The sequence below is a fragment of the Athene noctua genome, chromosome 5 (genome assembly GCF_965140245.1).
Source record: "Athene noctua chromosome 5, bAthNoc1.hap1.1, whole genome shotgun sequence".
NCBI lineage: Eukaryota > Metazoa > Chordata > Aves > Strigiformes > Strigidae > Athene > Athene noctua.
Window position 1 is genome coordinate 44,407,405 of NC_134041.1, and position 23,299 is coordinate 44,430,703.

At 41.3% G+C, this 23,299-nt stretch overlaps 1 protein-coding gene across 3 annotated transcripts; it reads right to left on the reverse strand.

Annotated features, from left to right (window-relative positions):
* Positions 1 to 2,595: 2,595 nt before the first annotated feature.
* Positions 2,596 to 17,667, reverse strand: ANXA7 (annexin A7). Of its 3 annotated transcripts, none has more exons than XM_074907280.1 (13): positions 17,559 to 17,667; positions 14,318 to 14,375; positions 11,259 to 11,475; positions 10,852 to 10,959; positions 9,726 to 9,766; positions 9,245 to 9,347; positions 8,889 to 8,983; positions 8,071 to 8,184; positions 6,642 to 6,812; positions 4,966 to 5,136; positions 4,787 to 4,862; positions 3,469 to 3,581; positions 2,596 to 2,943 (listed from the first exon to the last, which is right to left on the reverse strand). In XM_074907280.1, the coding sequence occupies exons 2-13, from the start codon at positions 14,372 to 14,374 to the stop codon at positions 2,821 to 2,823; spliced, it is 1,389 nt and encodes a 462-aa protein (XP_074763381.1). In that variant the 5' UTR covers position 14,375; positions 17,559 to 17,667; the 3' UTR covers positions 2,596 to 2,820. The 3 variants fall into 3 exon arrangements, with proteins under 3 accessions (XP_074763381.1, XP_074763378.1, XP_074763380.1); XM_074907277.1 differs by having other exon boundaries at positions 9,726 to 9,769; positions 17,559 to 17,666; XM_074907279.1 differs by lacking the exon at positions 17,559 to 17,667 and adding an exon at positions 17,239 to 17,392 and having other exon boundaries at positions 9,726 to 9,769.
* Positions 17,668 to 23,299: the final 5,632 nt, after the last annotated feature.

Genomic DNA, 23,299 nt, shown 5'->3' on the forward strand with positions numbered 1-23,299 from the left:
AAGGAAAATTTCTTGGACAGCTGTTGACCTGATTTCTCTTCTCATGCTGTGTGTCTGTCACCCATTAAGCAAGTAGTCAGGTAACAGCATTAGGTCTGTGGATTTTGTTTGGAAAGTAGGTACTGATACCTTGCTACTGTGTTTCTGAAAGGTGGAAGTCTGGAGCTGTCTCTAATTCTTGTATTGTTGAGAAGAAATTATATCCTCCCTCCCAGAAAACTGTAAGTAGTTTGCATTGCTCGTTTGTGCTTTCAGCATTTTAAGGCGAGGGCAGAGGGGGAAGTCTATGTGTCCTTAGTCTGTTCTTGGGTGGGGAGGGGAGGCTGCTTGGAAATAGCTCTGTCAGTCAAAGGACACAGGTAGCAAAAGCTGTGAGAGGCATGGCTGATTCTGGGTTTGAGTTGGAGCAGTCAGTGCTGCCGAGCCCTGCCCTGGGCTAATGGACACCGTGTGGGTCCCAGGGAAGAGGCCTTTCTTTCCTGAACTGATGGAGTAAACCATCATCTGTGGTGTTCTTACCTGTAGGGCACCGGCAGCGAGGAGGAATATTCAAAGGTGGGCTGGGGGTTCTGACCGTTCTGAGAAATGTAGGTGCGTTTTAGTGAAACTGAGAAGCAAAAGTGCCTGAGTAAGGGTTTGGGGGGCTTATTTTAAAGCAGGGACTTGTGCTGTCGAGAAACTTGCTGCCACCTGGTGAGCCAAACAGGGAAAACCAGCCTAGTTCACAGAGCCTACCTACATTTAGTTTAATGGCAAACGCAACTTTACTACCCAAAATGATAGTCTTAAACAGCAGCTTTGCTTTCAAAGCTTATCGAATTCGTTGTGAAATGAAAAAAAATTATATAGTCGTATCTACTGAATTGTGAAGACTGACATCTCTAGCAAAAAGACAAATGGTTGGGATTGGGTCTGGGTTTCTCTTAGAAAGAGGTAGGTCTATTCTGGTTTGAGTCTGAATGCTTTTTGAGGGGAATAGTCTCATAAACAGCTTTCTTTTTTCTAATGTTCAATCTTGAGGTGCCATTATGTTATATAGAAAAATAAGGCTTTTTCAGGGGCAAGATAGATGGTATCTGTTCATTCTTGCCTATTTTTTTGCTACAGTTTCATTATCAATCATTCAATTCCTGTTATCCATTTAACAATTCTTTTGTCACTAGCATGTAATGAAAAAAACTTTTGGCCATGAAACAGGTGAGTGTCATTAGGACATAGAACCCTGTTCATCTGGTCATTTTCTTGTAACAGTAGCATGTACAAGCCAGACTTAATCAATATTCTGCTTTGAATGACAAGTGGTGGGGATTTTTTTTAGTCACACAAAAAGATACAGATGCACTAATATGCTTTAATTATTAAATGCTAAGCTTCTTCACTTGTAAGTAAGTTTGCTCAAGAGCAAAGAAAGAAGAACCAAAGCTTATGAGAATCTTGGTGAAGCTTGGAAAGCCACTGGCAGGTGTATATATATATACACACACTCATATATATATATATGTATCTGTGGATACTTGCACCAAGGATGACCAAAGTAATGTAGAGTGGAATGTCTGCTACTTTCCCAAGATAACTTCTATCTATTGTTCGTATTTGAAATAATTAATTTTAATCTGACCCAGGAATTTTAAACTGAATTGTGTTTCTAAGTTCGATTTCAGAAAAAGTTCATAGTCTAAAGCCATATTTAGGTTGCAGAACATTGATTAAGTGAAATACTTCAGCTTTTTTGGTATGTAAATGTGGTATCACTGTTTTGCAAAAACCTTTTATGTTGTACGTACTGTGTAAGAGTGAAAGGTGTGTCATATTAGTATGAACTCTACTAACCCTAGCTCTTTTTGTTTGGGGAATAATAGAAATAGGGGTTTGCTGTTTGTGTGAGGGTGTCCTCTAGTACAATTGTTATTTGTTAAAGCCTTGTTTAGAACTGTTAGGAAATGCACTGCTAGCTGCTGGACTTGCAGCTTCTGTTACATTTATGGCAGGAGACAGATTCACTGTGGCTTTCTAAAAAACCAAATGTGCTATTCAAGCGGTTCTTTTTAAATCCTTTGAAAACATCCACATAGTCATTTATATTGTCCAAGTCACAGTTGCTTTCAGTTTAGATTTACACATGTTCTTAGTGTTAGCATTTAGATACTGGCTTTTTTTATTGCTGAGTCATTTTCTGTGTAACCCACTCCTGTGCAAGGAGATATTTCAAAACTAGATCCAAGAAGAATTCTCCTTTCCATTGCTACCTTAAGCATAATGGTAACTAATTTAAGAAAATGAACGGGGGGGGGGGGAGGGGGCAGGTACAGTCAGATTCTCATGGTCCTTAAAATGTCCGTGTTAATGTTACTTAAACCAATCACTTGCATGTTTTTCAATATTATAATGGAAAGACTAATAAAGAGGGAGGGTGTAAAATGCTTTACATCACAGCCTCAGGCTTTTTTTGGTTATACACAGTTAGCTCAGCAGTGAAGTTTATGTATTTTAGGAAAGTTGCTGAGTGCTGGAGGTTTGTCAAGACAGTTTAATCATGCTGGAATCTGGCAGAGGGGTGGTAGTTCTGTCTGGGTCAAAAGGACTAAATCTTAGGGGTAATAGAGAAGATACATCTTTTATTATACAATAAAGAATATGTGCTGTAAATTAAGGCAGTTGTAAGTGAAACAAGCTTATTGAATCATCAAGGCTGCATATTTGATTATACAAACTTTAAAATTATTCTTTTACACACAAGGATAGTCTGTGTCTACATAAAGCATGTTACATGTTCTGCAGTTTGTTTTAAAAAAGAAAACAAAAACCCCATATAATCTTCTTCTATTGGCCAACAATTGCCAGCAGCAAACGCCGGTAATCACCGCTTGTATCACTTGCTATCATTGTAGCCAAAGTCTTCTGATACATTTGTGTGAACATCTGTTTAATTTGCACAAGGTCAATCTATGTAAAGAAAAAAAAAAAGCATGAAACATAGACACAGTGTATGATTTTAACTCCTAGCCAGTCACCTGCATCTCCTCCCTCACAGGCTGCAGAACACGCGCCAAGGGTGAAGTGTGCGACTGATTAACTCTGCAGCCTTACAAGCCAGGTGGTCCCTCTAAGGACCGAGGAGCAGCTCCCAAAGCAGAGTGTCTAGCAGGTGTTCCTTGCTTTGTTAGGACTGTACTGTCCTAACTCTTAACAGCTGAATATTTGAACTTGAGGTGCTTGTCTGCTACATGGACAGGCAACCACAGTTAAGAAGGAAGACAAGCAGTATTACCATCTAGCCAGAGATAATTAAGTTACTATATAAAAACTGGCTTTAAAACAAATTAATAGATTCATCTAAATGTGAACCCCATAAAAGCTTCATTGCAATACATTGTTTCTACAGTTGTGAAAGTAGGACTAAGTGAAAAGCTGGTTAGGGTAGATGGCTTTCTGCTACATGTGACTTTTACAGAGGAGAAAGTTTCTTACCTCACTGCGAGTGACTATAATTCTGATGAGGGTAGAATCATCTGTGCCAGCTCCTTTCATAGAATAATAAAGTCTTTCTGCAAAAAAGGCTGGGCGATTTAAAGCACATTGCACTGCAATAAAGTACATTTTTAGCATTAGTTCCAGTATTGTATGCTGTAAAACAATACCTGGTAGGGTCAATTCAGGATTGATCCTGATCTAGCTGTAGACAGCTAAAGGTAGGTACTGGTGAAGATCCAGTTACTGTGGATCACAGGAGGTGTTTTATAGGGCTAAGCTTATTTTCAAGCTGACCAAATGAGTTATTCACATGAAAACTTAGTTATTTGCAGTTAACGTCTCTGGAGGTGTTCTTCAAAGTTGTCTGAAATCTTAACTCTCAAACAGGTAATTTAAAAATTAGTTCTTCTCCTTGGATAGCTGGTACTGAGATACAAGGTATTTTACTCCTGTTCCGTTGCTAGATTCTCACTAACAAAAGTACCACTGTAAAGGGTTCTCACTCTAGTAGTTACAGAATGGATCTTGTTTCTGTTAGACTGTTCACTCTCAGAGATGAGCCTTTATTCTTTTACGTGATCCTCAGAGCTGAATTTTTTCCATAAAACTCTTTAGCAGAGAATTATTTGGGAAGTTTTTGCTTATCCATTATGGCTATGGAAACGCTGTCATTTTGGTAGGCATTGGTAGGACTGGTGCCTGCAGATCTACTATTACTAATAAGTCATAGTGATTCTCACTATCAGCAAATTGTGCTAAATTTGAACTGCTTTATAACAAGTCAGCAGGAAAAAGTGAATTCAGAACAGGTTTTCCATTTTGCTGAAGCTTTCCTTAGCTAATGCTGAGCTTTTTGGGGGTAGGTGGTGGTGGGGAAGAGGAGTGGAAAGTGAACTGTGCCTATAAAGTAGGTTCATGCTGGTGTTGAAATCATGTGTGGGGGTGGCTCAGCTGTCTTGCTGAAGTGCCAAACAACCAGAGTCACAGCTCTGATACCCTGGTACTCATTTTGCAGAGCTCTGAAAAATACAGCTACCAGCACTAACCAGTGACCCCCGTCTCTGTGGCATTGTCTGTCTTCCCAGAGAAGTGACAGAGAGTTCCTATGTAAACTTCTCTTGTTTCAAACTGACTTCTTCATGGTGGATGCTTATTTTCTCCAATTAAGTGTAAAGTGAATACTTTTGGGGGTTTTTTGCTAGCAGAGTCTCAGATTGTGTGTTCATTTGCCATATGGCCAGTGTTGAATGGGATTCTTCTTCAGTTACATTTAGAAAGATTAATTCCTAAGGGATAAGAGGAACATATCACTTACAAATAGTCTTCAAACCACGTTCCACACTTCCAGAAAATTCTCGGTCAATGCTACTTAATAAATCACGATTGGCAATCTACAAATAAAGGAGATTAATATGTGGATAATGAAATGCAGTAACAACTGGAACCTTAAAATACACTGACCAAGCTCATTGGAAATCAGTGAAGAACTCCTACCCTGGAGTATGCCTCAACTGTTGCTTTCAGTTGGGGAAAACTTCTGCTTGCCAGAACCATATTAAAGCAAGATTCATCAGTCCCAAGTTTTCCTTCACCTGCTTGGTACAGACGTTGAGCATCTTCTTGAGCTTTCTGATAATCCACAGTTTGATTCTCATCCCGATTACCCTAAAAGCAAAGACAACAGATGTAAAATGAAATTACACAGAGAAGACTATCCTTTAACTGCTTGCAAGCCCAAGCATGTATCTTCAAAGCTTGAAGCAGAAAGACTAATACCAGTTTGAAATACATTACGTTGCTTTAAAAACACTCTTTGGTTTAATATTTCTTATAGGCAACAAATACAAAAGTGGCCCAGAACCCTATCTGTAGGGCATGCTTTAAACTACAGAGATGCTGACTCAGATAATTCACCCCTACATACCATCTCATAGTTCTAATTCAGGAAGTACTGTACTTAATTCTCTATTTTACTTAACATAAGCTTTCTCTTAATTTGTTTCTAGGCTTCAAGTTGCAAAGAATCTTCCCAAATTAACTAATGAATTATCTTACTGAATATGCACACCTGAAATACCTCGGGTCTTCTATTGTATTTAGAATTTGCTAATTCCAAGCAAGAATGTCTCCAGAAAGCATTTACTGTAGTTGTAATATGTCCATAGGGCTTGTATGACATTTTATGTGCTTTGGGGTTTCTTTGCTGCCCAGTGCATGGATGGACACAGCTAAATATACTGGCTGAGTAGGCTGAACACATGCTCTCCAATTCTGTTGTATCTATAGTGGCTAATACAGTATTTAAATGATGTGGTTGTCAGTTATTGTAAACTACTGGATTTATCAAAATAAAAATTAGCAGCATGAGCTTCTCAAAGTTTGCTTTCTTGTGCATTTTGACTTTTTAATCCAAATACCTAGTGCATAGCTAAGCTCTCACAAAGGGACAGGCAAACAAGCTCAAGAAGCGTCATAGAAATTCTAACAGCAAATAGGCAGATTGATCAGAGATATGTGGGAAGTTGCATTAGTACATATTTCTTCCTAAACATGGGTAACTGCAAGTTACTATTCTTCAACAGAAAAAGAGCCCTAGTAAATGATGTGGGATAAGCAAGCTCCAGTGTTTGCCCAAGTTCAGTAGTAGCACCTCCCTAATTCTGGTGATATGAAAGGAAGGCAGGCTCTGGTGTAACCTGGGAGGTAAGTTTTACCCTATGGTACCTCTTGGTTGTTCATAGGGATTCCCACAGGATACCATAAAGGTTATCCTATCCTATCAGATTCACCCAAATGATTTTGTTAATATATGCAGAAAGTAAGCATCTTGCTTTAACAGCAGTGCAGAGCACTGCTTTATAGTACCCCTGGATCGCATCTGCACAATAAAATACTTACACATAAATTCTGAGATTAATATAGGGTGCTAAATTAGGTCACACAATTCCTCACAGATCTGTAGATAGAAACTATCTCTTCCTTGGGGAGGGACTGAAGTGTCATACCTTGTCATTAGGGAATAAATTAATGGCCCAGGGCTAAATTCTTAAAAACCTGGCTCTTGCTAAGCATACACAGGCAATTTATTTATGGAGCCATTATGACTATACACATCAAAGTCAGACTGTACACCATTATCTTACTAAAAAAAAAAAAAAATTAAAGCTCACTTGGCACATCGATATAAGTAATCGTTCAAAGTGTCCTGAAGTGTCTGCTCTGATGTCCTGTTCAATGTCCCTTCCAAATTCTGATTTATAGCAGTTCACTATTTCTTGTATTTCCTGGTTTGTCCGTGTGCAAAGGATCTCAATCAGCACTCTCTCCTGAGTGCCCGCTCCCTGTAGGCAGAGGAAGAGAGGGCATAACTACAAAGCACTACCTATTCAGTTTTCTTTAACTGTGAAATTAAGCAGTCATCTGTTATTTCAGAACTTAACACAATCTACATTGTAAGAACAGTATCCTTGCAGTGTGAAAGCACCAAGTCTTCTGTACACTTAAAATGGAATTAAGCTTCCTCAAACATTCAATTCTGTACTAGTTAAAAAAAATACCCCAAACTATACATCCACAACAGTGACATCAGCCAAAGTTAACTGGAAAATGGTTTAGGAAGGAAATTCTTTGGCAACCTTAATCTGGAAAGATACTGGAAGAAGGTAGAGCCTTATGTTAATCATTAAAGCCAAAGATAACATGTAAATTCCGTTTTTGGTAAGCATACAAGTGTGTGCCCTATTCTAAATGTGGCCTCTTCCTCAACATGGAGCACTGCTAGGAATTTTTCACAGATGCTTCACTCTCCCCAGAATAAAAATTAACTGAGTTCTGTGTACAATGAGATCTTACAGGCATGGTCATCCCTATTCAGGCAATGATTAGATAAGTAGTGTTTGTTATATTATACATCTTTTAAAATGGTCAAGAGTGGCTGTTTCCTCCACTAAATCCAGATCTTCATTTGACCTCCACATTCTTTAGAAGGTCTGCATTCATACAAGGGTTAAGTTCTTTGTTTCCAGTATCAACCACCTGCTAGCTGCTGCAGATCAAACAAGCAAGAAATTCTGGTAAACTGGATGTAGCAGCTTAGCAGAGTTAAAAGTTTAAACCAACTCACTCACCTAATCCCTAATGCAGTCTTAATACTTGAACAGATATATGCATCATCTGACCTTAAGAAAGTATTTTTTCATTGTTCTTTTGGTAAAAAACCTGGGATAATCCAAAAACTATCTTTCAGTAACAAATGGTTTGGTTTTTTAGTAAGGAGAGATACATACCTTCAGTTTAAACGGTGATTACAATTTTAACAGCACCCTGGCCCTTTCTAGGTTGTAGCAAAAATTGGGACCAAGTGGCAAAGTTCAGTCCTGCAGCATTTCATCCTCTGCTGGACAGCTGCTCTGGATTGGCTAATCCTGCAGAAATTGGCTAGAACTGGGGGATGCAGCAGCAAAGAATTTTAAGCTGCACAGTCCCAAAATCCATTTGCCACTATGGGATTTTTCAGCAATGCAGGGATCAGGTATTCTCTTCTGTTAGATGAGCATTTTAAGTCAGTTTTAGACTATGTCGTTCACAGGAAAACCATACCTTCATCGCATGACGTAAACTCCAGGCATCATAGTAGGTGCTAGGCATGAAGAGTGCTAGAATCAGTTCTTCCACATTTCCACTTAACTCAGACTTCAGGTCTTTAATTAAATCCTGTTCAATTATAAACACAAAAAGGGCTTTGGTGAGTGTTAGCCATGTAGATTATATACTGGAAAAAGGTCAAACTAGAATTTACTTTTGTGACTGATCTCTAGCTTTGTTCTGTTTTTCCTGTAAACCTTTGTTTTATTTCTTATAAAGAACTTCCCTCTGTCCAAAACTTTGACAGCTCAGCTCTTCTGCATTATCTCCTCACTAATTAAGACCCAGTCAGGTCCTGAAAAATACCACAACTATAAAATTCCACTTTAAGTTGCAGAAATGACAGATAGAAGAAATTAAATTATCTCAGCCTTTTATTGACTAACCAGTCCTCAACCAGTTTCTCAGTTTATTCCTTATGAAAAAAACAGATTTTAGCGCTGGTTTGTGCACTGAAAACTCAGTAGTTTCAGATGCTAATACAAGGACTGTTTAAGCTCATTTTCTATCTCTCAAGCATTACAAAAGCAGCGACGCTTCTTGTTTGGTCAGGGACAGAGCCAGCCTCCAACATTCCTCCACCCCTGCTTCTGACAGGTATCAGGACAACACCATGTTAAATAGCAGATGTCCCCCAGTACACAAGGAATGTAACCAAAGGTGCATTTTTAAAAAGCCCAGTCCCCAGCCCAGGACTAAAATGCAATCAGGCAGTTAAAGCAGCAGCTGCAAGTTTGGTTTTGTTTACCGATTCAAAGAACTAGTGAACATACCTTGCCATACATTGTCTTGAAAGCTGCCTTGATTTTTTGCCTTTGATCATTGGAGCGGTTAGCAACAACATTTATGATAGCCTGCTCATCGGTTCCTTGGAAACAGAAGGGCAATTTCATGTAAGAACTCCGACACTATGCATTTTCTTATCTTGCATTTGGGCATAGTAACATAATAAATGACTATCATTTAAGTCTACCAATTTTTGTCTACTAAATTGCCCAAGTCATTTTGAAAGTGTGACTTTAGAAAGGCCTTGGGGAGGGAAAAAAAAAGGTTAAATGAAAATTGAGGAAAAGGACAAAATGGCAGTAAGAAGTTAGCTCAATGGAAATTTAAGCTATTGCTTACTTACCAAACCCCTTCATAGCTTTGCGTAGAATTTCTGCATCCCTTCCAGCATCAAAGTTTGGAGCAGCTTTAATTGTGCCCTGGGTACACTGAACCATTGCTGCAGGCTGAAAATAAGAGTCACATGTAACTAGCTATTCTGCACAATGTAAATTCAAATTAAAAATCACAACTCTGGAATCAGTGCTTCAGAAGGAAGTGTCCATTAGTTCCCCATTTTTTTTCTAACACAGAATCAGGGTGACATTTAGTTGTGTTGAGCAGCTTTGGCCCACCAATGCCAAATCCATGCTTGTACCCAATTCTATGGATGAAGATCTACTCAATGAGTGAGTATACACAGATACAGGGTTATGATTTTGTTCAGGGTGTACTCTGAGTGTAGCTCTTCACACAGAAGATGCTGTAGATTGTTGGAAACCGGTTGTAAAAATACTGAAACTACAGAAGGAACGATTGATTACAGAAGAGGATACGGCACATACCGGACCAGGCATTGGTGATGATGCTTGTCCACCAGGATATCCTACTGAAAATAAAGAACAAGATAAAAGGAATTAATTAGGTCTCCTCTTACTATGTAAATGCTGTCTGAAAATAAAGCCATTTACAGACCTACCACTGCATAAAACCTGTTTCCTAAGTAATGATCAGTAACTGAACTTCTTGCCCTTGGGAATATGGGAAGAAGCAATCACAGATGCATTCTGGCACATACACTAGCAAGGCAGTTCTAAAAATACTACATTTACTGGTGCTATGGGAACTGGAAGGATCTCTCCTTGTTAAATATTGCTATCTTTGACAAAAGCCAAAATAGCCAATGCAAATGAAGAATGTGTGTCCCGTGCTCTTTTAAAGTCATATTAGAGACTTTAAAAGGTCTAGTATATAAACAATAAATATTAAGAATTCATTGTTGCAAAAAGAATTGAAATCTCATTTTGTGATCAAAAGCACTGTAAATGCAAAAGCTACAACTACTCTTTTTTTCACTGGAATTTTATTTTAATCCATAATATGTATGTACAATAGTTATAATTTTAACAGCAGTTTAGTTGTTAGTAGAGTTAACAAAGCAATCATTAAAAAACAAGGGTTTGCTGCTTTGAATTTCTTGTAAACACAACTGACACATTCCAGGACAAAAATCATCTTGATGGTAACTCACCACTCAAAGCATTAAAAACACTGCACTGTTTTTAAGCAATTGCGTGCATCTCCTTTCCATTTCCCCCACGGTGGCAGGGATCACCATGAACACACAGATCTGAAAAATGCATCCATTTCTTCGAGATTAACAAAAACAGCTAGATACTCATTGAATGGGGACTCTGGAGTTCACAGATCTCATCAGGTACTTGCAGTCTGAAGAATAAGCACCTAACCCACTACATCATGACCATTAATCGGTGACAGCCATCCCTTCTGGATGTAGCACCTGTAGAGATGGTTCTCATCAGCCCATTGGTGGTCTTGTCAAGGAAGGTTTACAACATACAAACCTCAACAGCTAAAAGTAACAAAGGTAAGGGCCTAGTTTGTTACTACCTATCCCGGGGATCTCTTGGTTTAACCTTGGATGCTTAAAGTTTCTTCTATATGACATACCTGGAATTTGTGCTGGTCCACCTCCAGCATAGCTCTGGGCAGGAGGCTGCGGATAGCCGCCAAAACCAGGGCCAGTGGGAGGCACACCAAACCCAGAGCCCGTAGGAGCTAGGAGAAGAAGAAAGACTTCAACATGCTTAATGTTTTGTACTTTACTTCTAACACAACATAAGCCAGGTTATTGAGCAGAACTATGGAAGAGACTAATTCTTCCATGTCTGTGCAGTGGCCCAAAACCATCAAGGCCCTGCCATCAGCCTGCAGGTATTTACTGCCAGATAGCAATCTGGCTGGCTGCCTAAACTGATTGCTAACAAAGCTACTTTTCTTCTTTCTACTACTACCAAGCACAAGAAATGGTTACACCAGCAATCACTCCCAAAGGGGTACTCTAACAAAGATCTTACCTCCAGGATAAGGTGGCATTCCTCCAGCCTGGGGAGCTCCAGGGTAGCCCCCAGGGGCAGGGTAGCCCCCAGGGGCAGGGTAGCCTGCTGCCCCTGGGTACCCAGCAGTGGGTGGTGCTGCAGGATAGGTCCCTCCTCCTGCTGGAGGGTATCCTCCAGGAACAGGGGGATAGGAGTACTGACCGGCTGGTGGATAGACAGACTCTTGTCCTGTTGGCTGAACAAAAAAAAGCATGTATGTACACTTGCTAACACCATCAGAGTAAAAAAACTCTCAAGCTACCAAAATGTCCACATTTATAATAACATGAATTATGTAATTAGATTCAGCACTTGAAGCAGCAGCAGCAGAATTCCTGAGGGCTGGGTGGGGCCTCATGGTTGAGTTTTCTGATGCATCTCCCATGTTGACACAGAATTGGAGAATGCTGCAGTGGAAGGCACCTCTGGGCAGCATCCACCTTCAAAGCAGAGCCAGCTTCAGAGTTAGATTTGCTCACGCAAGGTGTCAAGTTTTCAGTATCTCCAAGGAACAGCAAATCCACAGCCTCTCTGGGCCTGTTCCAGTATTTGACCACTCTCATGATAAAAACTGTTTTATTCAAATCAAATAACAATTACAACCTGTGGTTGTTACCAGCTGCCCTTTCACTGTGTACCTCTGACAAAAGACTGGCTCTAATGTCTGTCACTCCTCCTTTACGTAGCAGAGGACTGAACAGATCTCCGCTTAGCCTTCTCTTCTCCAGGCAAGATTCCCTCATGGACACACTCTTGTTTGTCCATGTCTCTGTTGTACTGGGAGGCCACAACTAGACACGGTATTCCAGATGTGGCCTTGTGGCACAGAGGAATAATCACTTCCCTTGACCTGCTGGCTTTGCTTTTGCTAAAACCTGGTATGTCATTAGCCTTCCTCCCTGGGCACATGCATTGAGCCACATTCAACTTGTCAACCAGCATGACCCCTGCTCCTTTACTGGAAAGCTGCTACTTCTATCCCTTGTAAGAGGTGAGCTCAGATAGGCTTGCTCTCTATGAATCATTAGGAGCTCACCTCCTGTTTTTATAGGACTTTTAAGAGCTTAGTATCTTTGAACCTTCAGCCCCTCTTGTACAACCAGTAATTTCAAATGTTACATGGTAAGAACTTAGAACAAGTGTTGGCATTTTTTTTCCATTTCTTTTGAAATCCAGATTATAAAGCATGGACATTCACTGACTGAATCTGGACCACTCAGTTTGAACACCTATTAATCAGGTATTAAATAAAAACAAGTCAATCATCTATATGCCTTTGTTTTGCTACATGTATGACTTACCAGTAACAACACAAAGGTTACTACTAGCGTTAAGGTACATTAGAAATATTTACTTCAATGACCAGGATCTCTAAGGGAAAACCCTGTAAGTCATACACTTGATCTTAAAAATCAGGTATTTAAAATCAGCTTTGTAATGAAGCATAATGTATGGGCTTGTTACTCACTTGCTGAGAATCCTCTTTACTGACCAGCTTTAGAAATATGGGTGACACATTACATACAGTACACACTCATTCTCAAGCCCAGAAAACAGAAATACACTGCAAAAGAGTAAAGTCTAGCTCAAACGTTCTCCTCCAGTTTGGTTGCCCCAAGATTTCTACCCCCAGATTACTGTGCCCAGGCTATAGAATATTCTCTTCCCCAGAGATGCAGTCTAACCTTTCTCTGCCAGACTCAACAAAAAGATTTAAATGGAATTTAGATTTGCAAATCCAAAATTAGGATCCTTAAAAGTGCTGCTCAGATAACTATCACTACTTCAGAAGAAAATAATTTTCCATTGGTTTTTTGCACTTGTTATCACTTTGGGCATCATCAATGAGACTAGGAAACCTGGAATCACTGATATGGAATCTAAATGGTCTTTTAAATTAATCTGTTGAAGTTGGCTATATTTTAGATGCTAGCTAAGAAAAAAATATTTTCAGTTGTAGTTAAAAATAAATTTAAGCTACAATCATGAGGGTTCAGCAGAACCTTGAGAGGAGAAAAGAAATCCAAGAGTTAAAGTCTGATTTCTAACATGTTTGTCTTTAGTTTGAGTGGCCTTAGTGTTTCAGAGGGAGTAAGGATAAATTGTAAAGCAAAATAATTGGAGAATTTATTGTGTGTATTTATATATATATTGCATGTATTTATAGCTTTTCAGTATCTTAATGGGATCCAGGCTGAGCTCCATGCTGAATTCTAGTTCTGTACTACGTAATACACAGACCATACAAAATTTCAACAATTGCAGTACGATCAGTGCCATACCAGTAAAAGCACACAGCTACATCTAGCTTTGAAAAACGATGAAGGCATATCAGCCACACCTGATACATTCCAGCCTTCCACTAAGTTTCATTGGAATTTTTAGTCCATTCAGTCATGAACTGAAGGTGGAACAAAGTCCTGTGGCTGAAGGATAGAGGGTCAAAGTCAAGATACAATGTCTTCTGTCCTCAGAAAAATATTTACTTGGTGTCGTATGAAAGCTGGGCTACTTGCGTAAAGCATTCCAAGCTCTTCCTGAGGGTAACGGCCACTTAAGTTTGTTCAGCATCTCTGTAAATCCTGGGATACGAGTACACGGAATATTTGATAGAGACCATTTCAGAGATTACCTCTGACCCTGTATGTATGTAAAGGCCCTCATATTTATGTAAGAGCTACTGATACTTTTAAAAAATTATTTGTTGAGATAGTTAGCTATATTAAAAAAAAAAAAAACCACAACCAAAAACAAAACCCAAAAAACCTCACAAGACAAACTAAAACAATCAAAAACCTTTTTGGAACAATAGGCAACATTAAAAAAAAATAAATCTTAAACTTCCTTCTTGGAATTCTTATAAGACAACGGTAAAGTCATCCTCAGGGATATATAGATGGAAAACAAAGACCATAATTTCTAAAGAATACTGTATATGAACTGACAGCTACTATTTACACACACAAAGCATAGTAAGAAGGGGTACTCGCAGAATATAAATACATCAGGAATGCAACACACTGAAAAGCCATACTTACAGGATAGCCAGGGAAAGCAGGGTAGCCACCAGAAGGGGGATAACCCGGGTATGACATTCTGGGGGGAAAAAAAATTACATTTTCACTGTCAAGGCACCATGCCTGAGTTTGTAGTAGTCATTTGCTTGCTAATTACCTGTTAAATCACTTGAACGATATGAAACATGGTAAGAGGCCTGAACCTCCAAAAAGAACTCTAAGATACAGGATACACTTGGAGGTGCCAGCGGGAGGGGCTGAGCCCTTTGCCAGAACAGAAACAGAAGGATCAGGCTAGAGCAGGGCCCCAGTCCCACACTGCACCAAGCACGTCTCCTACCACACTGCACTCCACAGGGGTAGTTCCTGTGAGAAGAGCAGTTCCCTATTGATCCCGTGTAAAATGATGATTTGATAGAAACATGTAATCCCCCTGCATTACTTCATTTGTGTAGATGATTTCTGTTTCCTGCCACTAGCTGTATAGTCCCATTTTTAGTAGAAGGGTTTGAGGAGTAGGAATTGAATGGGACAGAGATCATTCCCCACGTTGACAATGAGTTGGGCGGGGAATTTCAAGGCCATTAGCCAGGCTAAGAAACATTTAATGGTGGGGGAAAAAATCATGTCCACGCTGACCAGCCGGATTCCCTGATCAGGGCCTGGGAGCTATGGCACATTTCTAAGACAATATGCACCTTAGGGGCACAACTCAAAGAACACAGGAAATATAAAAATGAATGTAATCCAGCAAATTATTGTTCACATTTCTAGGTATTCACTGGTCAAATCAAATGGATTTCAAAGAAGAATGCTTACTGCGTTGAATCATTAAGGCAATAGGTGATCAGAGAATTAAACACCTGAGACTTAACGTGGAAAACACTAAAACTCTGCAAAGGTTAGTTCAAGTAAGAGCCAAAACTGACTTGCAGAGACGCACAGCTATGCAGTCTCAAACTGATAAACTTGAATCATCACTTGCAAATAAATAAAGGGGGAAGAACAACATGAGGTATATTTGTAGTACTATAATCACAAACACCACTAATGGCTATTTATTTTCCCAAGAAGAAACACCTTAAACCAGTAACTGTACAGTATTACTGACAGCTGCTTGAATGGACTTTAAATTTGGCTTTTAACAGCACATTTCTTTTGATATTTCTGACTGTAATGTTAATTGTAACTCCTTTGCAGAGCAAGATGACCAGCAGCATTTCCTTCTGATTTCACTTTCACTCTTTCTGCATACAGGAAAATATTGTGTCAGCAAAACTGAATATTAATAAAACTTATTCAACTTTTCAGCTTCATGTAATTCAACTAAAGTTACACCATTAAGACGACAGGATTGTAAAGCCTGTAAAACTTGTTGAGGTCCACTGTATCATTTCCACTGTACAAGTGTTTTTCACGATGCAAAAACAACAGCTGGCGACAGCAACTCAGCTGTTTCAACAGCTGTAAAAAGTTTAATTTGTACAATAAACGGGACCCAACAATCTTTTAGCCATATTAAAATATATCAAATTTTAGACTTATTGGTAAGAAATTAATTCTAAATGAAGTTTTCAGCTATGTCTCTGATTTACTAGCAAACACATTCTGGCAAAAAGCTTTTTAAGCCATGAGTATCCAACATCTCATTTTCAAGCAAATAAGCCATCAAGGCTATGTCATAGTTTTGATTAGCAAATTAACCACCTGTGATTTATGGTGTACCAGTACATTCTTTAATGCTTTCCTTATTTTGTCATATTGGTTCTTTTTCTAGGATTCAAATTGTGATGCGAGTTCTTTTGGGCCAGGTACTAGGAATCATGGTATTTAATTTAATCATTCCCCTCTTAACAAGACCTTGATTCCTATTTGTCATTCTTCTGAATTACAAAAACAAAAATGTTTTCTTTGCATTTGCCTGATCTAGCTGGGTTTTTTTCTTTTCTATTTGAAAAAAAAATTTAGAGTAATAAAAGGGTCAAGTAAGGACTGCTGTTTCAAGTACTTCAGGTCTTGTATAACTAGATGGACATGATGCTGAATTGGGATTTCAGACTTGCTTCTGACACGAAAGTCTCTTCAAAACTTACCGTGACCACACCGCAATATTTACTAAAGCCTCTCTGAGTATGCAGATATGGTTTCCAGGAGATAAATTAAGTCACATATACAATAGCAAGCACTTAGTAAATACTGGACTGCCATGGCTGTAGCATATGGTCTCACTTATCTCAGGCGCAAGCATCCTCAAGCAGAACAGAGGCTCTGATGTTACTACTTTTATAGCCAAAATAATAACAGACTTTCCCATCAGATTTTAATTTCCACCCCGCTCTCCCCGGCCGGGGCATAAGGCGAGGCCCGGCCGGTGACGGGTTAAGCCGCAGCCCGCCCGGGGGTGAGTCCAGCGGCGGCGGCGCCGGCCAAGGGCGGCTGCGGGCCGCAACACCCGCCGGCACCCGCCGCTCCTCCTCTGCCGGCGGAAATCGAAATGCCGTGGGAGGGGGGGGATGGACAGGTGCAGTATCAGGGGATGCGCTAAACCCGGCGCGTTGGCAGGAGCTCCGCGGGTAAAACCAGGGAGGTCTCCGCTCGCTGCGCGGCCCGGCCCCCGCGGAGACGCCCCAGGCCCAGCCCCACACACGACGGGGCAAGGGAGGCACCGCCCGCCCCGGCCCGGCCGCGCACACCCACGCCCCCCGCCGAGGACGCCCCCGCCAGCACCGCACCGCCCCGCAGCCTTTCCCGGGCCGCGGTGGGGCCGCCCCGCCCGCAGCCGGCCCTGCCCGCCGGGCGAGCCACCGCCCTCTAGGTTTCGGGAAGGGCGGTCACGCACCGCCCTGGTCTCTCCGCGCTCCCTCAGCCGCCAGCCCCGGGCCGGCGCGGCGAACCCTCCGGCGCGGCACACCGCGGGCGGAGGCGGGTATTACTCTACTTACTCCTCCTGAGGCGACCGGGACCTCGCCCCCGCTCCGCTCCGCACCGGGCGGGCAGGCCCAAGGGAGGGGGGGTGCGGCGCTCTGGGACGGGCCGGCGCCTCCCTCGACCGAACACTTGCCGAGCCCCGGGCGGACGCCGCTCGGGTGGCGCCGGGCCCCAGCACGCCTCTGCCGCAGGGTGCAGCGGAGCCGGGGCCGAGCCCCCCCCCCCCCCCCCCGAGGCGGCGTGTGAGGAGAGCCGCCGCGGCCCGAGGCGGGGGGCGCAAGAGTCACGGCCGGCCGACTCCTCCCCTCGCCCCCCCCCCCTCCGGCTGCCTCACCTGAGGGGAAACCTGCGGAGCCTCCGGCCTCCCTCCCGCAGCTGCACCGCAAAATGGAGGCTGTGGGGCCGGGCGGCACCCGCCCCGCCCCCGGCACCGAGCCCGCCCCGGCCCGGCCCACGGGCCCCGCTCCCCGCGGGCAGGGGCGCTGCGTCCGAGTCCGGGCAGGGCGGAGGCGGGCCGGCAGCGGCTCCCGGTGGGGATCGCCCCGCTAACCCCGGAGCCTTTTCCTCTCTGTGCAGGTTTGCCCCACGTTGCTGAAGGAAAGCTGCAGTATGGCCAGTTCTCCTTCAAAACGGCTGAGAGGTAAGTTCAAAGAGCCAAGTGCCGCCGAAAGGCAGAGCGACTTGCCAATGGAGCTGTCAGGGAAAGCGCGGAGTGATGCCATCCCACGGGAGTGAGTCCTTAGCCACCCGCCTAGGAAAGGAAGGGAGAAATCCACACAGCAGTTCCCTTATAGCACCACTGCAGTGGAGTTCAGCCCTAACGCATGTAGCCCTAAATCGAGGCTCTTATCCAGTAACACATGAGTCTTTAGATCAAAATCATCATTCAGTAGCCGGCAGGTAGTGAGCCAAGTCATCTAGGCCACCAGAACAGTGTATAACAGGCAAACTAGAAAAAACACATAAGTGGAGCTGGAGGAGTCTCTCCTTTATATGTAGTTACTCAAGGTCAGGATTTAGGTCCCAAGAGGGCATGAAGGTAAGATTGTCCTGAGTACTACCTATTTTTCTCTAGAAAGAAACTTTAATTACAGTTATTTGTATGTAATTGGGGGAAGTGCACTTAGTGTTTTGTTTCTATTATTCTAAACATATGTTTATTCATATTTATACTTAGACACTACATACACATAGTCTTTCCTTTACCTGGTGGTTAATTACTCATGAGACATTCTGACCAGCAAAATACGATTTATGAAGGATCCACCTTTGATATTATCAGCAGTTACTTGAGATTATTCAAAATATCTTCCTACTTTTTTATGATAAACGTGTTAGTAGTTCAGAGACAATTAAAATGCAAACAATTTTTTTTCCTGTAACCTGGTGCAGCACTTGAGCTTTAGATGAAACATCAGCCACTGTTCTATTTGTCTGTAAAACAGCATTAAGTGCAGGCAGCAGAAAACAGTTGGGTAATAATTTACCATGCTTGCCTGCTTCAAATGAAAAGCACCTAGAATCACATAAAGAATCTAATAAATGACCTATCTTCAGCAAAACTGGGCTTGTTCTTCCTTGTTTGCCCAGAATACATCAGGAACAGCTTTAATCCTCACAGTATTCTTCAGCTGACACTCCCAGTGTATGTCTACTTTATTTCACCTCTGTTAAGCCCATTTATTTCGGGACAGGTATATATTTAAATCCCCATTTCCATGGGAACCAAGTACATGGTTCACCATGTACATAAAGTACACCATTCTTTATCTCTTCCATTTAGTGGACTGTTTGGATTTGAGCTATTCGAGGAAAGGAGCAATCTTTTCACAAACAAATGGGAAAAGAAAAAGATAAAACATTTTACAAAACAGCCTATATCTGAAGAATCTGTTAAATGCATTGCATGTTTATATGTTAAGAATATCTAGAATTACTTTTTTAAAGCATGGAATGGAACCATTGTGGTCATCTAATTTCACTCCCTATATTTAAGGAAATCTCTTGGCTTGTTACTGTAGCTAGAGCCAGCACATTTAGGAAAGCTTCTAAAACCCCATGCAGAGTTAAGGCAACTTAATAAAATTGAATTTTCTAATAGCGAGAAGTTGGGAGACATACTCTTGCTCTTTTGTAATACCCTTGCGGGTTTTTTTAAGACATGATACTGGACAGAATTTTGGTCTGAAGGGACATAGGGACATAGTCATGCTAACTGAGTGCTATCAATTGAAAAAAAAGTTTTGTTTTGGTTCTGAGTACTTTATTGTTGGTGACATAGGTGACTAAAGCATGGCTGCTTCTCTGCTGTGTATCCTGGTTGGAACATTTTTCCTACTTAAATAATATGAGGCATTACTTTTGATGTTCTATTTCAGTTTGCTGTAAGCAACAAGATCTGGTCAGCTTTGAACCAGAGGTCAAAGTATAACAAACCAACAGGATACTGCAGTGATCCAAGTCTAAATTATGTACTAAAAATACTTTTCCTGTTACACTGCCTTGTGACTGCAGTAATTAAAATGCAGATAGTCAAGGTTAGCTGTTGAGTTAACCTTCCATGTGCACAGGGAGCGCGGAGCAAGTTCAGGTCACTTCGGTAAGAGTCATGTGTTTGGTTAGCTGCTCCAGTGAGAGCCACTACCCAGTGAGTCATGTTAGGGCTCCACCCACTGTAAGCCAAACATCAAGGTTTCACACACACTCCTTACAATTCGGTTGCTACTGGGGTCTCTAGGTCTGTTGTGTAGAACCACAGTAAAAATAAAAGCCTCACGCTTTCTCAAAGCACAGAAGGAGACCAGCAGGTTGTTCTGCTAGACTGCTTAAAAGAGCAGCATGTCCAATGTTTTTCACCATCAACTTTTCAATCCTTCTAATTCTGCATTTCAAATATAGATGGCGTATGTCCACAGGAGCAGTCACACGCCAAAACAGTACTTCCTTTTTGCAGCAGACTTAAGTATTCTGCCAAGAAACTTAAATGACTCAACTAACAAGGCAAACTTAGGGACCTTCATCCCAGTGTATTGAAATAATCATGAAATTGTAATTCTGGCAGCAAGGATTATTTTTTTTTTAAAGTATCCAATTTCAGATAATAAAATAAAAAGTTTGTTATTCTCAATGACACAGAACAATTATTTCCATTTTTCTGCGGGAGAGCTGAGCACGCACACGACCAATGTGATCAAGCAATGCCCGTTTAGTACAACTAAGAAAGCCCTTTTATAATGTTCTCCCGCACACGTGAGTAACATGCAGTACAAGTCCTCAAGATTGGACAGTTAACTTAGCCTGTGCTTTAAACCTTCTTATGACTGGATAAAAAGTGCCACATCAGCCTTGCCAGGCTTCCTGCCTTGTGGAACTTCCTCTTCCGTCCCAACCCCTTCTGGGGGTGGTTTGTCTCGTCGAGTTTCTCCCCCCTCATTCAGGGTCACATCCTTATCGCATTCTTGCTCGGCTGAGGCCCTTATCAGTCTTGTTCTCATACAGGATTGCTCACATAGCCATTCTCTCACAGAAAGCCCTCTAGAATCCCAACATATCCCTCTTTTTGTTTTTGAGCAATCCGAATTTTTTGCAGGCCCTTTTGTACTGAATGTCTAACACAGGAAACTAAGCACGGTAAAATAATAGCAAGCATGATAACTACAAGAATTACAGTAATTCCCCTTTATAACAACTCTTTCAATCATCCTGTGATTCCCAATGAAGCAAACCATTCTGATAAGGGTGATGTTACAACAGTTAACTTCTTCATGTTATCTTTCAGTTTTCTCAGATTCTTATAGATAGATACCGAATGGTCAGATAAATTCATACAGCACATTCCTTCAAACTCTTCACACCCATGCCCTCGTGCTAAAAGCAGAGAATCAATGGCAGCCCTATCTTGAAGTACAGCATGTCTAAGACTCTTGACATCCATAGCCAAATCACCTATTACATTTGATGTCAAGTTCATTTGTTTAGCAGTCCAACATGCAAAACAAGTGACTAGTTGTAATGCCTTTTTGGTCCCAAATGGAGACACTTGCCAAAAAGAGGCTGTGGTGTCCATGCGCCATTCTCCTGCTAAGCAAACATCTTGTTTTCAACAGTTCAGCTTTCTTATCTTCTTGCTACGCATGCAGTTTCTCAGCCCCTTGGCTTTGCAGGTGTTCTTCACACCAGCTACAGCCTGTTGTTACAGTGAGGCTACTCGGTCTGGATCACTCATAACATGTCCGTTGTTTTCTAACCATTCCACGAATCCCTCTTTTTGTTTTTGAGCGATCTAGACCCCTTTTATTGTTCGGTCCATCATTTTCATAAAACACTTCCACGCAGAGCCTAACATCATTAAAAGATTACAACGACAATCAAAACTGTTATTCAATATAAAACCAAATCATTTAACCATCTAGTATTGGTAACTTTTTAGCCAAATCATTATTAAATACTCTTCCTTCTTCAAGATGTAAACTCATCGTGTAAGCATCACTATAAAACCAAGTGTCATTTACTGGTACTGCTGAAGGAGTCACGTTTTGCCATCCTAGCTAGACTGTCTGATTATACCAACCATGTGTCAGAGTTGTATAAGGCCGATGCCTCCCAGATCTCCCCTTTCTTTGTTTTGCTGTGGCACCTGCAAGACTTGTTTGAGAGCTGTATCAATCAGGGCTTAGACAAACTTTAAAACATAGCATACTTAGAATAGTTCCACAGAAGGTTAAAAGAATACAGCAGTTACAATTACTAGTTAAAAAGAGTAGGCTAATTTCACTACCCATAATTAAGGGATACAACTAAATACTACAAAATAAACAGCAAGGAAAATACAGAGTAGCACACTTAATTAATAGGAGTACTAACATTCAGATCTGCAATTGCTAGAGAACCTTGGATGCAGCAAGAATTCAGAATGCCCTTCCTCGCAAACTGGAAATCTTACGCACGATGTGTCCATCCATAGGTGAGGCATCCAAAGTCGCTGCAAGCAGGTTCAGCCTCTAAATCAACAGGCCAAAATAACTGGCTTTTTTTTTTTTTTTTTTTTTGGTGATCAGAAACATCTGATTTCATCCTCCTGTTGGGTTTCACCCAGAGCCTGGCCAGCACTCCAGGGGGAAAACCAAGGGAGTTTCTAATAAGGTTAAACACTTGAGTTCTTAATTCTTAATATTGCTAAACAAAGAAAGTTGAATACACACATTCTTACCGCATTTCATCCTTATTAATAACTACATTTCATCTAAACTACATCTTTCACTAGTGACTAGTAAGCCTATATATCTCATTAAGGAGTTGCAATTACTGTTGGCATTTTCTCTTAGAAGAATTGGCAACTGTAGTGTAGTTTGTTCTGTTGCAGTAGCAAACATTACTCAGACATTCTGCTTAAGTTATCAGTTGAAGAGATGGCAAACTGTTGGTACAGGGGCATCCATAGCACTCACAGCTGGATCCTGAGTGCTGGCTGCCTCTCACGCCTCAGGTGTGGTTGCACACACCTTGCCAGTAATCACCAGGGACTGTGACCTGTGGAGACACAAGCATAACCTCTTCCTCAGGTTATTAAAGGAAATGGTCCTTCCCAGTTACCCCTTTTTAAGTTTTTTGTTAACACTTGAGCTTTGCTTTGGATTTCTTGTTGATCTGGTATCTGTGATGAGAAATGACACAATATTGGTGGCACCTGTGAGACAGGGGAATGTTTAAAAGGTTCATGACATATAATGCCTTATTTAGCCTTTCGTGAGGTGTAGATTGATACTGTACATCTCCCCGTTTTTGTTGTTCTACAGATGCTTTATCTTTAGTGAGAGTACATTTTACTAGAAGTCAATCTTGTGTCACTGTCTGAGCCCAAATAAGGGGTGCCTGCTGATCCAAATCCTGAGTAATTGCGGCTTCTTGGTATACTATTAGGAGGAACCGCAGTAAAGTAAGCAAGCTGAACAATTTTTTACCCTTTTGTTACAGAACACAGGGGTTCAGGCCATAATTCTGATTTTCTTCTTCATAACCAACATCTACGACCCCTGGTAAAACAAACAACCCTGTAACCCTCTAAGGTTGTAGATC